This window comes from Kwoniella europaea, chromosome 1 (genome assembly GCF_036810445.1).
Source record: "Kwoniella europaea PYCC6329 chromosome 1, complete sequence".
NCBI classification, from domain to species: domain Eukaryota; kingdom Fungi; phylum Basidiomycota; class Tremellomycetes; order Tremellales; family Cryptococcaceae; genus Kwoniella; species Kwoniella europaea.
The window spans coordinates 5,938,005-5,953,182 of record NC_089487.1 but is presented as its reverse complement, the minus strand read 5'-3'; the positions used below and the strand labels follow the sequence as shown (position 1 = coordinate 5,953,182).

At 44.4% G+C, this 15,178-nt stretch overlaps 5 protein-coding genes across 5 annotated transcripts; 2 read left to right on the top strand and 3 right to left on the bottom strand.

Annotated features, from left to right (window-relative positions):
* Window positions 1-293: 293 nt before the first annotated feature.
* On the bottom strand, window positions 294-4,235 carry V865_002264 (uncharacterized protein; the record flags this gene model as incomplete). Its single annotated transcript, XM_066226067.1, has 10 exons — window positions 294-381; window positions 512-1,634; window positions 1,697-1,734; window positions 1,792-1,941; window positions 2,006-2,242; window positions 2,328-2,642; window positions 2,701-2,870; window positions 2,951-3,086; window positions 3,225-3,698; window positions 3,832-4,235. The coding sequence occupies 10 exons, from the start codon at window positions 4,233-4,235 to the stop codon at window positions 294-296; spliced, it is 3,135 nt and encodes a 1,044-aa protein (XP_066082164.1).
* Window positions 4,236-4,792: 557 nt separating this feature from the next.
* Window positions 4,793-9,725, top strand: V865_002263 (uncharacterized protein; the record flags this gene model as incomplete). Its single annotated transcript, XM_066226066.1, has 15 exons — window positions 4,793-4,810; window positions 4,864-5,052; window positions 5,142-5,476; window positions 5,551-6,132; window positions 6,199-6,364; window positions 6,430-6,735; window positions 6,790-6,929; window positions 6,981-7,313; window positions 7,370-7,841; window positions 7,912-8,182; window positions 8,308-8,612; window positions 8,699-8,971; window positions 9,075-9,168; window positions 9,236-9,479; window positions 9,554-9,725. The coding sequence occupies 15 exons, from the start codon at window positions 4,793-4,795 to the stop codon at window positions 9,723-9,725; spliced, it is 3,900 nt and encodes a 1,299-aa protein (XP_066082163.1).
* Window positions 9,726-9,984: 259 nt separating this feature from the next.
* Window positions 9,985-10,969, bottom strand: V865_002262 (uncharacterized protein; the record flags this gene model as incomplete). The annotated part of the gene is made up of 3 exons (XM_066226065.1): window positions 9,985-10,539; window positions 10,669-10,860; window positions 10,922-10,969. 3 exons carry the CDS (start codon window positions 10,967-10,969, stop codon window positions 9,985-9,987), a joined length of 795 nt encoding a protein of 264 aa, XP_066082162.1.
* Window positions 10,970-11,331: 362 nt separating this feature from the next.
* V865_002261 (uncharacterized protein) lies at window positions 11,332-13,035 on the top strand (the record flags this gene model as incomplete). The annotated part of the gene is made up of 6 exons (XM_066226064.1): window positions 11,332-11,371; window positions 11,451-11,464; window positions 11,541-11,690; window positions 11,792-12,371; window positions 12,471-12,498; window positions 12,582-13,035. 6 exons carry the CDS (start codon window positions 11,332-11,334, stop codon window positions 13,033-13,035), a joined length of 1,266 nt encoding a protein of 421 aa, XP_066082161.1.
* Window positions 13,036-13,406: 371 nt separating this feature from the next.
* Window positions 13,407-15,085, bottom strand: V865_002260 (uncharacterized protein; the record flags this gene model as incomplete). The annotated part of the gene is made up of 4 exons (XM_066226063.1): window positions 13,407-13,506; window positions 13,585-13,709; window positions 13,772-14,071; window positions 14,171-15,085. 4 exons carry the CDS (start codon window positions 15,083-15,085, stop codon window positions 13,407-13,409), a joined length of 1,440 nt encoding a protein of 479 aa, XP_066082160.1.
* Window positions 15,086-15,178: the final 93 nt, after the last annotated feature.

The following is a 15,178-nucleotide window of genomic DNA, read 5'->3' as shown; positions in this document are numbered from 1 at the left end:
TTTGCTCATTCGAGAGAACAAGTCAAGCCTGAATGAACTGAAGCTATCTTCAACATGACATGACATGACATATTCGTTGCATAAGATAACATAAGATCATTGCCATTATATTTTCCTCGTTCCTATCCGACTACTACCTCTTCACCCCTTATACTTGAGCTCATACTATAATTTGCTCTGTTGACTTCCACATCATCAATAATCATTTCTTCTACTTGTTACACTATGATACAAAGTTTGCTCTCCCTATTCTCGATCGTGCATCCCGCTGTACCCTCCGTCTCTTCGTCCTACTAAGAAGTATCAGGCTGAGCATTGGCGAATTTGTTCAAAATGTAATTCAAGAATATAGTTTGATCATCTTCCGCCATCGGTTCGTTCCTAGTCCGGGATGAAACAATCGAATATCAATCAGTATATTTTCTTCCCATCTTCCCTCGCAACTGAGTTGCAGGGTGTTTGTGATGAACAAGCCTGGATGGAGGTAGGACAGATTATAGAGTTTACTCACCCTTCTTCAGTTTGCGGTAAAGCAAAAGGATTGAAACTTCCATTCCCACCCAAATCAAGACTGAATCCCGACCCATCAAATCCTAATCCCAATCCACCACCACCACTACCAATACCCTCGTTCGCATTATTGTTGTTCATATCACCTAATAAGTTATTATTATTATTGTTATTGGAAGAAGTAGTATTGCCTCCTAATCCCAAATCACTAAAATCGAATGAATCCAATAAAGCATTACCAAATTGATTATTCCCATTATTATCATTGAATGATTGTTGGTGTTGAGATTGTGAACTTTGTTCAGGGAACGAAAATTGTTGTTCATTATTCGTATTGATTGCAATTCCATTCATTCCATTCGCATTCGCTCCTGTGGAAGATGACGAACTTAAGTTACCGAATGGCGATATCAACCCATTCTGTTGCTGTTGCTGCTGTTGGTGCGATTGAGAACCCATTGAATTGGTTGGCGAATTATTGAGATGATATCCTATCTGTCCAGCTGAAGAAGGTCGGTTACCCTTTACTTGTCCTATACTACTACTGTTACTAGTATTGGACTGAGTCGTGAGACTAAACGCCAATTCGGGTGACCAATTCGTACTATCCGGTACACTCCCATCCGATCTTCTCGTGGGTGGTTGTAAAGGTCTCGGCACTCTTTTCTCATCATTACCGAAAGGCTGTTGAACATCTAATCCAGGCATGGAAGGTGCGATATACCCCCATGGACTAGAGATATTCTGAGCACCTGAGTTTCTTCGAGCAGCTTGACGTTGTTCTTCAATTTCACGATAAGCTTGTAAGCGCAATTGACGTTTCTCTTCCTCGGCTGCTCGTCTACCTGATCGAGTCTTGGCCAAACCAAGTAACAAGTCCACAGGGGTTTGATCCTCTTCTTTATTGCCCGTTCCACTAGAAGTTGGTCCTGCAACGGTTCCTGAGCTTGTGAGGGATATTCTGGGTTTATTAATGGATTGCGATTTAGCAGTGAGGAATTCAACTATAGCCAGCTCTTCTTTCACCAATGGCTCAGATATTTTTCCTTGGGCATCGGGACTTCGACCAGATACGACGTTGAGGAGTTGCCGGAGCTCATCAGCTTGTGGGGAGTCGGGATCGACTATGACACACAAGCAAAATCAGTACTGCAAGCAGGAGCTCTCCCATGAATACCGAGCTTACGTTTGATTGTTACACCCAATACCATATACGAGTTGAGCCTAAATCAAATCCAGTCAGTCAAACCACATGAAACTCGCGAGACGTTATCCACTCACACTCTATATCCACCACTGTTCACAATCAAATTACCCTTCTCCATGACGAATGATCTCCTGCTCAACAAATCCGCTCGAGCAGATTCGATAGCCGCATTCTTCGAATAAGCATATCGGCTATCTTGAGGTTTTCTTCGCAGCAAGTAAGGCCTAATATATCCATCATCAGCTAAGAGTTTTGGACTTCAGTGCCAGCTGAATGCAGCGAGCTTACCTATTTAATGTGATCCTCGTATAATACCATTCACAAGCTAACAGATGTCTCTGAACAAACAGATAAGGGTGCTTGGAGTCCAAAGAGGTATCAGGATTTGACATAGAGAAGAAAGGCGGTAAAGCATCTCTCCAACTCAATAGTTCTCGATCTAAATTCAAGACCATTGCGTAATCTGGTAATTGGATAGCAAAAGTATGATAGGCTATTCTACCCATGATTTCGGCAAGTTTGTGTCTATCACAATTTGAACGGAAGATCAGCTTTCCAGCCACTATTCTCGGAAACAGAAAAGATCCAATGTAGCTGATTTGATACTCACCTGACAATCACATATGTATACTCCGTAGGTACAGTCAAGGGATGTCCCGCAGGATCGAAATCGCCCGATTCTACTTCTTCGTCATCTAGATTCGCGGGGATCTGAGTATCCGTATGTGCGTCGCTGATGCTTGCTGGTCTACCGACGAGTAAAGATATGGTTCGATCTAGATGGTATAACATTGACCAAGCTCGTCGTCGGATTTCGATTTCCTTCTTATCGGTGAGGTTCAATACTGTTCCATCTCTGTATAGACCGACTTGGAACGCTGTTGTCAATGGTGTAGAACCTTCAGCTGGACGTCGAGTGAGTAACCTAAGAATCACAGATTAGCTACAAAAGTCATGGGGAAGATACAAGAGTGAGAGCTCACATATATCTCGAGGCGAGAAGACCAGCGAACAACACATCCAGATTATCCCTCTGTAACGCCTTGGCATATTCTAAGCCACTTCGTGCTGATCCATAAAATCGTCTGGACCATCCAAGCTGGTCGTCTCGAGGTACAAGTTCGTGCGGTGCAGACAAGGTAGCAATGGCGAGCTATAAGTCAGATCCGTCAGCTATCGCCCATAAGGCGAGCACGAACCCTATGAGATCGTATCTGAGATCCTACAACTCACCACGATGAACATCAAAGGCAACCATTTCAACGTATCGGCATCTATCTTTGGGCAAGTTGGATTCCTTCCTATATGATCGAAGAACTTGTTATATCGTCGCATAAAACTGGCTTTGTTCATCTTATATCTCGTCCAGCTACGATAGAACACCAAATCAGCTCAATTACAACTCCCGTTGGCAAAGCAATTTCCAGCTTACTCTATATCGCTATACGATGAACATGCCTATCATCAATAATTCCACCTATGTATATTCAAATGTGCGTATACTCACCGGAAATACAGCTCAACCAGTCCATCAGCCATCCTTCGCCCAGGTACACCAGCAATCAACCATTCCAAATGACCTTTGCCTATCCCACTTTCCTTCAATGTCTGTAAGATATCCCTCAGATCCTGATTATCGTCCGTCGTCAATGAAATCCTCCTTCCTTCCCTTAAACCCCATCCAAAACCTGATCGCCCCGGGGGAGTGGTATAGCTCATGTTGCTGGGGAATAGACCTGATGGGGGTGGTTTATGAGGCATAGGTACTCTCTGAACTGCACTACCCTCGTTAGGCGGAGTAGCGTGAGGATGGAATATCTCTTCTCCACTTGCTGTCAGTCCCAGAACGTCGGGTGAGGATGCATCGGTAGGTACGTAGTTCCCGTTAGATGGTCGGGTGGACATCGCTTGAGGTAAGGAGGTGACTAAGCGGGATAGGAGAGATTCAATTGTGTTGAGTCGAGCATGGACATCGGAATTGCTAAATTTGAGATCACTATCAGTGCATGTTACAAATGATCACTGTTACGCAAGTCGAAAACAGATGAAACACAGATGCTAACATCATCTGGTAGACGACGACAGGATGCACTTGTTCGCTCACTCGCACTCACTTGTTAGGATCCTCCACACCATTCAAGAAAGGTCTACACAAATGCGGCACTCTCCTAGCGACACATTGTGAACATGGTTCTTTTCTATCACATTTCTGTTTCCTCCTATGACATTCCACACAGCTGAAATGGACTCTCGTCCTCTTCGGTTCCCTCTCCCTTGGTGCTCTGGATATTGTAGATGCGGCATCATCATCCGTCGAGGGGTCAATAGGTACAGATTGTTTTCGCTCTTTCAGAGGTGGTGGTGGTGAAGCTTTACGTTTCTTCGTGTTAACATTGGCATTGATGTTCTGAGAGGGGTTAGAGGTAGTGGGGTTACCTCTGTTGTTCGTACCGAGGCTTGACACCGAATGACTCGATGTCGAATGTTGTAAGCCTGGTGGTGCTTGAGGTTGTGACATTATGTTTTGATCAAAGAGGATCCCTTTGATGCCTATCTTTGGGGCATCCAGTCTGGATTACTGTTCTACTTTTTTCGTGATCAAGCGAGTGGTACAGACAAGGATGATGATGTTGGGGGAGCTACGACAAGGTTGAGAAGTATAGGATGTATGGTGTATGATGAGATGGGGTGGTAGTAGGGAAGTATATTTGTGTATGTTACTACTACTGTCTTTCGCTTGTGACCGCCTCTGTCGTCCAACCCCATCAACACCAATTTCACTCTCATTTCAACCTGCAATTTCGCTTGAGGGGGAACATTCCTTTGCCGGTAACTCACCACAGTAGCACGATCACGTGACTAGTCTTCTCCGATGCTGCTTACATCTTCCCCTCACTTTGTACCTACTAGCCTCCACCCGGCTATCGGCGATGAAATGATGCATCACTAGGTGACCAGCTCACATCACAGATACGCGATCGATAATCACTCTTATCTTGAACCTGTGTCATCTCGTCATCTATAGCAGCATTCCTGTATCCCAGTACTGGTCAGAGAGATTACCAGTGACCTAAAATGCTGTATATAGCTTCGGTGAGCTGATCATCCACCGTCACACATGGCTCTGCTGATCAACTATCACATAGGCACTCACACCTACGCCGATCCTCAATACTCTCAAAGTATCAGGATTCACGGGGCCAGACTCCGCTTCATTAGTAATTGCCAAACCGGATCGAGTGGAAGTATGGGACGTGGAATCAAAGGGTCTAGTATATCAGACTGAGCTGGAAGTGTGGGGGAACATCGTGGGGATAGAAAAGGTTGAAGTTGAGGTCAGTCACGAAACCGATACAGACTCAATCCATCTCGATAGGCCGTCCCTTCTTGAGTGGCACTGACATGTATATGATTTGAACTATAGGGCGCACGACCTCATATCCTTGTACTTCTCGCACCTCCTTCAGCTCATCTCTTACTCCTAACATACTCTACTTCCCCTACACCCTCATTGATCGTTACTTCCTCAATACAACTCACTCCGCCTACTCCAACACTCCGTCAGGCAGAGTTCTTTACATCTGTAATCGCCCATCAGAATGTAGCTCTCGTAAGTCTCTGGATAGGTGTGCTATCATGTATCGAGTTGGAAATAGAAAAAGATAAAGACGCCAAGAAGAGAAGGGCCAGTACAGCCGGTGACATCAATATGGTCGATGAAGGGAAGAGGTTGATCTTTAAAGATAACTTCAATATCAAGTGAGTGAAATACCAAACTTGATTACTATCTCTTCTCCAAATAGACATTGGATATACTGACTACTGGCGAATAGTATACGAGAACATAACTTGCTTCACCTATCATTCTTACCTGTTCCCTCGACATCATCTGGACCGATCGTATCGTTTTTATGGTTGTCAGCTACTTCCGATCTTCAACTACAAGCGCGTACATTATCTCTCTCATCGCATTCCTTCAATGACCTATCAAGGACTGTCGATGTGATCTCACCTCTATCCTCAAACTTGACATTGACCGAGGAAACAGACTTCAACCAAATTCCATTCTCCTGTCCAGCAGCCAGACGAGTCTTACCTATCCCTTCCTCCTCAGGAGGTGAAAAGGAATATTCACTGTTGGTCATAGGTGATGAACATAGTGTATTGTACAACCTAGGTGTGACACAACAATCACCAAAGGCATTACGAAGGTTATCAGCTGTTTCGGGTACGAACACGCAAACCAGTCCTAGAGGTGCGAATGTCAGAAGATCACCTCAGACTGAATTGGTCAGTACGACGAATAAACGAAGGAAGTCCAGTATAAACTCCAAAGGCATTGGCGATTCGGCGAATGAAAGATGGGAATTGAAACCTGTTTGGAGAGTAAGACAGGGTTTTGGTACGGTTTTAGCGTAAGTCAGCTAGATAAAGTACGACAAAAAGGATATGACTGAGGACTTCCTTTGGTTGATTGATAGCGCAAGTATACTTGAAGCTCATTCTACCGGAGCAAGTGCTATCATAGGAGATGAGTGTGGTAGATTGATAGCTATTGGCTGGAAATTCGAGAAGAATCAGGGCATACTTGAAGGTGCTACTGGGCAGAATGGGACAGTCAAAGTAAGGAAGGTGGAAGTGGGAACGGTAAGTCCATCATCATTCGTTTCAGAAAGGAAGTTTCCAGCTTGTTCATCTACGATCGAATATAGGCCTCACCTCCATCGTCCCTGACATATCTCGACTCATCGTACCTTTTCTTATCGTCAGCCGCTGGCGATTCGTCTCTATTGAGAATACGGCTACCTTCGCCTGAGACTGTGCAGCCCTCGACCTCGCCTGCTGGACCCAGAAAAGGTAAAGGAAAAGCGAGAGACGAAGCTGAAGAAGGATTGTGGACGGTGGTACATGAAGATCAAGGTAATGAGTGGCGGGGAGATGTTGACGTCAAAGAAAGATGGATGAACGTCGCTCCTGTCAAAGATTTCTGCGCGGTAAATGAGGAAGGCGGTGGATTGGTGAGCTGGCTCGTTCTCTCACTCGTCCACGAAACAGCTGACATGCATTACTAGTCACACCTGGTAATCTCTTCCGGAGCGTCAAATACCAATTCGCTCAGGATCGTTCGAAGTGGCGTGGGATTGGAGGAAGTTGTGAACGTAGAAGGCATAGATGGTGTCGAGAGGGTCTGGTCATTGACCGACTCATCAGGGTAAGTCGTCCGTATATCGAAGATTCAGCCGGTCACTTACAGTTTCAGCAGAGTACCACGCCTTCTGCTCTCGACGTCTTTCACAACGTTGCTTCTTCAGATGGACCCGGAGATAAGTCCGATCGAAACGGCCGAACAGGTCTCATCGTCACCGACAATAGCGGCTGGCGTCGTGCCCGGTGCAGACATACTTGTTCAAGTCTCTACGGATGGCATCGCGCTATGGTCAGATGTGACCAGCGGGCTGTCAGCCGGATCAATTGACTTGGACAAAGAATCGGAAATTATCGCCGCCCAAGTATACGAGTCTTTAGTCGTGATTGCCAAGCGCGGCGGTGAAGTGAACCTCTTTGAAGCTACCCCGAATGGCTTGAATCTCGTCGCGTGAGTCAGCTAGTAATTACACGTCGAAGCGTAGCTAATCTTCTTCTGACCCGCAGCTCAATCAATGTCGCTTATGAAATATCATCCGTCTCAGTCATCCAATCTGCAACTCTAGCTTCACCCGTTCTGGCTATTGGTACATGGACAAACGAGATCTTGCTATATACCCTGGCCCAAATCCTATCGGGATCAACAGGTATAATTACACTCAACGAACAATTCTTCCCTTCTTCTCTCCACCTCAGACCGTTCAGCTCAAGCTCAACATCAACGAGCGGTATTCAACTATTAGGTGGATTAAGTGATGGATCTCTGGTAATTTACGATCTCGAGCCATCGGGACCTAACAATGAAATCATCGTTAAATCTAGGAAATCGTCTTCGTTGGGTAACAGACCTTTGAGTATCTGTCCTACCACTGGACCGGTTGTAGGGGATGATAAGGTGATAGGTATAGGGCTGAGCGAGAGGATGTCTGTGATTTTTGAGAGTGGGGATAGAGTAGATTTCTCGTCTGTTAACAGGAAGGTGGGTAACCCCTCCCTTCCGGTTCTAGAAACAGGCATTCAGACTGAATATGCGCTCAATTTGTCTATAGGACATAAACGCCTCGACATCGATATCTTCACCCACCCACGGCGAAGTCCTCGTCTTAGCAACTTCAACCGGGATATCATTGACGAAAATCAACTCGCTCAAGAAATTGTCTGTCCAGACGCTCGATCTGGGTGATAGATCCGCTACGAAGTTGATAGCTTACAACGAGAATCTACTGGTCGATGGGGTAATAGTGAAGACGATGGATAGTCAGAATGGAGAGGTTTTGCAGATCAGTTCGATGGAATTGAGGGATTCGAGTACGCTGACTCGTAAGTATAACCTGATCATCTCGTCCTGGGATTTAGACAACTGCAGGATCTCTATCGAGGTTTTACGTTGTTTCCGGGAGGAAGAAGGCTAGGATTAATCGCTGACTGTTCTTGATGCGTTGCAGCTCTGTCTGAATTACCCTTGAAATCACAAGAAGAGATAACCTCTCTCAAAGCCGTCTTACTGAACGGTAAGAAATATCTATGCGCCGGAACGGCCATCTTACCTTCTGACGAGGAAGATAAGGACGAGTATGATGATGAAGATAGTTATATCAATGTCAAACATGGTAGATTGATGTTGATCGATATCTCACAGAATGAAAAGCAAGAATGGGAGTTTAAGGTTGTAGTTGAGAAGACTGTTGAGGGGCCGATATATGATTTGGAAGTTGTTCATGGGTTTTTGGCAGTCGCTTCCGGAAGTAAGGTAAGTAGCCATCCACTGTTAATCAATCCGGTTGTACTCATCCGAAATGGACTGATTTTCGATCGATGATGATCGTTGAATAATAGGTATCGATCAACAGACTCTCTCCCAATCCACCTACACTCACGGAAGTATCATCATTCTCATCTGCTTTCCTCGCTTCTCACCTTACTGTCGTACCGTCCGATATCGATAACGAGGATCGCCTGGTTCTAGGAGACGGAATGCGAAGTATCATCGTACTGAGCATTGATGAAGGTAGTGGTAAAATATATGATGATACGAGGGATTTGGCCACTCATCAGGTCACCGCGATGGGCAGGGTAAGAGATGGTGGTGAGGGTATTGTGATTGGTGATGTAAGTGGCTCTCACCATATTACAGAACGTCCCTCCCGACAAGAAGTCGTCATCGGATACTTGACAGCCGAAGGCAGACTCATAAGCTGATCATATGTCACAGGGCTACTCGAACATCCTCACGTTCAGACTGAAAGAAGGAACTGAAACAGCTGCTTCCTTTGGATTACATGAAGAGATCGCTCGATTCGTACCAGGTAAGCTAGTCTTCGCCTCGATGCCACGCTCAGAGCACCAGCTTACACCCCTGATTCGATGTTCCAGGTTCACTGGCCCCTCCAACATCCTCATCAGACATTCTCATCCCCAATCAACTATTCGCAACTTCCACAGGGAGATTGGGAATAATCGGTGAATTGACTCCATCAGCCACCAAGACTTTAGATGATCTGCAGAGGAATCTAGACAAATACTGGAAAGGTCCTGGTGGAGTTCAGTGGAAAGATTGGAGGAAAGGTGGGAGTTCGCTGGTCAAGAGAGATACCGCAGGATGGATTGATGGGGATTTGTGAGTTTGGAGACAAGTTAATTAAGTGGAATGCAAACAAAGAGGCTGACTCCATCTTCTTTGGTCGTTTTTAGCGTTCAAAAGTTCCTCAATACCAGTTTATTTAGTCCTGAGGAATCAGAGAGGATCATACATGGCTCCAACTCTCATGAACATATTTCGAGAATCAGCGGGAATGGACAGAAGGAACCTGCTGATAGGAGCGATGTGGCCAGGATACTGGAAGCTGCAAGTGGAATGCATTAGACATTGTCAGGAAGGAAAATTGTTGGCTTTCTAGTGATAGAACGTAGAGTTGGGTGATTGTTCGTTCGATTTGTATGAGGTGAATGGGGTATTGTACGTTAGATAGAAGCATGTATACATTAAGGTGAAGTGGTTGGTCACTTGTTGAACGCAGTCGTGCTTCAGGTGTCCGAATGATTTGTTCGAACGAACAGTCGTATCTGAGGACGTACAGTACAGTACATATTGGGCGTTACACAACTGTACTATTTTACAAATACTATACATGGTCTTGTCCATTCTGCAATCCCAACTTAGCTACCAAATCCACCAACGGCTTCTCAAATTCCTCCCACCGCACATCGACAATTTTCACCCCTCCTTCTTCCTCAGTATCATCACCTCTCCACCATACCGCCCACCTGTTCCCCTCTACAGTCCCTAGTCTATAATTCCAACCAATATCCTCCGAATCCTTCCCATCAACTTTCACACACTGTACATCACCCTGTTCATCCAGTATGACTTCTATCCTCTCTAATCCGAAGGTTATCCCTTCTCCAATAGCTTTTGTATATCCTTCTTTCAGCGTCCAGAGATTCATCAATCTCTTATTCCTCTCTTGATCGCTCATCTTTCCTGCCAGGGATAATTTCTCCCTGAGCGTAAGCTGATCGGATATACCTTCTTGAGTATCCACTTGATCAGATACAGGTGACATGATATCTATACCTACGCAAGCTAGGGGTGAGGGAGATCGAAGGACTGCCAAGAGGATGTAGGCGGATTCATGCGTGTTGTTGAATTCCAAAGGGGGGTTGAGGGTAGGTGTAGCCTGGTGATGGTGGATGGTCAGAATCAAGAGTTAGTATAAACATAAACTAGGAGATAGACATAAATACAATAAAGTCGAAAAGAGATGAATTTTCGATAAGCCTATTAAAAGAAAAGGAAGTCGACCCACCAATATAGGTTTCCCTTTACCTTTCCTCCCAAACGTCGGTAATTTGTTATCCACCAATAACCCCTCAACGGTCAAATACCAAGTCATCGTTAATCTAGCTACTAACGAACGCAGGGCATCATCCCATAGGCGAAATCGCTTTATACGTTCTCGACCTTGTGGTTCCATCAGTAGCAGTAATTTATCAAAAGTCTGATTCATAAATTGATTAGTCAGCTTATGCCGAGATGTATTGGTAGGTCGAGGGACTGACCTCGTCGGAGATCGGTTGATCAGGTATCTTGATAGCGTAGATCTTCATCTCTGTTAATTGATCAGTTTGAAATCGAGAGTCTCCGTATCCTGGCCTTGGTGTAGTAGTCTAGTAGCTCATTTCACTCTGTGTACTATTTGTGACCAAGCCGAGAAGTGAAGATAGACTGACAGATATCCTGTTTACTCGCTCATCCTCATCCTCATCGTCCATCCAGTGATTCTCTTGAGTGGAGGAAGTAGATCTGCGGGACTCCACATTGATGCCATGTGTTTCGAGAGGGGTTGCTGTCCGTGCGTGCTCGTACTACACTGTAGAGATATGTTGGGTTGCAATGTCTTTCTGCTTCTATATGTTTGTAGCTTGACATCACTCTGCGATTCACATTCCATTAATCAAGGGTGGAAACGATGGACGAGGACTTTGAAGATCTCCTGAGGGATCCAGATAGTAAGATACCACATATTATACATGACATCCGCAAAGGCATAATGAAATTGTAACTTACTCTGATCATTATCAACTATAGATCCTGATGCCGAGGTGAGATCCAGAGATTTCATTGAATCTCTCAGGAAGGGAACCACATGGAGAAGATACTGATGATATCATGTAATAGTTCAGCAGTCCCGAGAAACCTTCTGCAGTCAAATTGCCGAATATCTCCAATATACAGTTGAATATCGATGAGAAGGCTATACCCAGTGCTAATGAGTTGAGGTTGGGGAAAAGAGTCTCGGAGTTGGAGGAAGAGAGGGATGAGTTGATGGTGAGCATCGATCTTCTGTTCTACACTTCAGTCCAACAGCATATGGAAACCCCAAGAAATTCATATAGAACTGATAAACCTGGTTATATTATAATCCATAGGCTGAAATAGCCTCTTTGAGGACTCAGCAAACCTCCCCTCAGCATCCCACCATCCCCGTATCTACCACTCAGCCTAATCTCAGTTCTGCTAACAACCAACCTATTGAAATACCTCCTTCCCTCCTACCTGTCCTAGCAGTACTACGTACCCACATCTCGGAATTGACGAGGGATAATCAAGCTTTACGATATACCTTCCTAGGTCCCAATCCACCTACAAGAGGTACGATCAAAACTTCACAACCTCCTACTATACCTTCTCCTCTTCCCATCCCCCAGCCTGCATCTTCAAGCTCATTGGCAACATCCTCAAAAGTGACTTTGGACGTTGATATGCCACTTTCCACTCCGAGCGTCCCAAATCCACTTAGTCCTTCTGTTGCTACTGTACAAGGCGGTACCGAAGCAGAATCTTCAAAGAAAGTGGTATCACCGGCATCGGGGTTATCACAAATTGATTTGGAGAAGGTTCTGGATAGGGTTAAAGAGCTGATTAAGGAGAATGAAGAATTAGGTGAGATGATATTGGAGTCGGGGAGGAAAGAGGAATTAGAAGTGAGGCTGGAGAAAGCTTTGGAAGGTGAGTAAGGCAAGCATTACTAGTTCATGATTGAATAGCTGGGGGTATCACTCCATGAAACATGATACATTGTCTCTGATTTTTATTTTGTGTAACTAGATTCGAGAAAAGTGATATCCTCATTAGAGTAAGTTGCCTTTTCAGTACTTACCTTTTCAGACTTTTCTGGGGACCGTAACTAAAGCCAATAACGATATTTCATTCTGACAGCTCCGACTTGAATCATCATCTCATTCTCGTCCAATCCCTTCGTACCGAGTTATCCTCTTATAAAACCCATTTCGGTCCTATCCCATCTTCTTCTTCCTCATCCTCAGCAACTCTCAACGCACCTTCCAAACACCCCATATCATCTAATGCCTCTACCCCTACTCGACCTTCACACTCCCACTCGCATCCGCCTCGTGATAGAGATCGCAGAGAGGGAAGTCACACTAGCCATACTAGACGAGATAGGGATAGGGATAGGGATGATAAAAATCGGAATGAGCGGCATACTCCTGGATCTGGTCTTGGTCTTGGAAGAGGAGGTCCAGATGGAGATAGACGGGATAGGTCTAATGGGAATGGTCCTAGAAATATACCTTCCGGACCGTCTGGTATGAGGAATAACAATGGAGTCGGGGTGAAAGAGGATGATAGGGCGTATAAGAGACGCCGGTAGGTCATGATCGATATGTGTGGTTTGAAGACAATGCGTTGCCAGAAAAGAGAAACATATGACGAAAGGAGTAAGATTAGATGAGAAAGTTACCTTTTATGACGGTCCTGTAAGGACCAGAAGTGTTTTGTGTGTATACCGGTACTATCAATAGGGACTCTGTGTGAACGATTTGTTCTTGTCTTTGTGTTTCAAGTAATAGCATTCGATTTCAGTAATCTGAGACCTGATGAAATCATGAATGTTGTGAATTTTTGTCTGTTCTCCGCAGAAGGGAACCCAAATGGCTACAGTATCTCTGCTTCGTCTCTTTTATAATGCTGCATTTACAAGAATATCATATCATATCGTCATAACATCAATCTTCTAATCTTTTAGTCAAGCCAAGGATCAACCCATCTAGTTTCTTCCCATACATTCGCACTTAAGCCGTTAGTCTCTGGCCATGGATGACAACGTACTTTCTCTGGAGGTCTTCAGATGGGTCAATTTCAATTAGCCCCACACCATATCATACATCATATCACCAGAGCCCCCAGGCTGTTAACTCACTTGTTTATCCAATCTACTTTATCATCTGATTGTTCAGGTGGAACACCATCTATCCAGCCTAAATCGCCTTTCTGCTTAGTCAAGTCATCTACTATATCAGAGGCTACATCCCTTTCGTATGCCAACTAAACATTGTTCGATCAGTCCTAAATAAATTCCTTGACCAAGATAGAACATAACCACTCACTTGAACACTCGGTACTACCATAACCTTCCGAAAGCCAACCTTCCAATAATCGCTAGCTACTAGCGTACATTCACTAGCAGCACATTCTCCCTTCTCCTTAGCACCTCTTCTGAATCGTACGTTATAAGGTGGTAGGAACGGTTCCGGCGATAAGATGGCTAATGCATTCCATGATGAATAAACTTGGAATGGTTGTAATTTGTTATATTTGTTTTTGGAATTTGGGGAATTATGGAATAGATTTGATGATGGGGTCCACCATGGATTATCTATTGGATAGAATAGATCTCCCTTATCGATCTATAACATAATATCAATAGATTCATCAACTGATTGGCTCAATAACAACACTCGACAATGTAGCAACCTTATACTGGTTGGTCGAAGCCGAACACTTACAGTCCGTCCTACCCATATATCATAATAATACTCTGGTTTCTTTTTCCACCAATCCATACCCGTCGTTATACTCGCTCCAATCTTATCATGTTGATATATCAATTCCAGCATATCTCCAGCAGATAGATAAACATCATTGAAAAATACCACGCTTCTAATTCCTTTCTTCCAATTGGAATTGAGCCATAGGGGTTCCAAAGCCCTGTTACGAAGTTCAGATATTTTCTCTATTCTGTTATGATCCGACCAATGTATCTTAGGTTCGTCAGTCTTGATCACCACCTGATCACTTGGTACACCAAGAGAGGTGAGGAGTGGAATTAAGACATTCTGGATGATTTGAGGGGTGCAGTCAGATGAAGGTCCTTCTAAGATCGATAAATACAATTGATCATACCCTAAGTAGTCCAGAAGTATGATGATAGTATTGAGTAAGTCGGGTAGGTGATCTTGTATCTGTCTGGTATTGGTAACCAACATATATTTTCCCTTTTTCTTGAGGGTGTTATATCGTAATTTCTGAGAATTAGTGAGTGATGGATTTGAGTGAATGGGTAAAGCACCATTAGGACAATGTTTGAGATACTGGTCGTACGTTGAGTTGAGTCTTGATGAAAGGACTGGATCTATGAGCTGCATGATGGGAGGATGAGAGGGTTTGGAAGGTAGTATGCCTGGTATTTGGAATTTATGGGATATCGATGAGTCCGGATGAGAGAACAGAGATATGAGGAACAGTAATCCCACTATGAGAGATGTTATGACTGGGAGTCTATTGTTATGGTTGAGGAAAGCTGATTGACGAGATTGTGAATGGGAGTGTGTATGGGAGTGTGTATGGGAGAGTGGTGGAGGAGAAGTTGATCGGACCCCTTTGAAAGGTCTGAAGAGTGGGGAAGAATTCGAGCGTAACATGGTGAAGACATTGATGGGAGATGTATCTTATTGATCAATTGATCAAGGAGGTGATGGTATTGTTCGCCTCAGATCCTGAGTGGCATCAGCAGC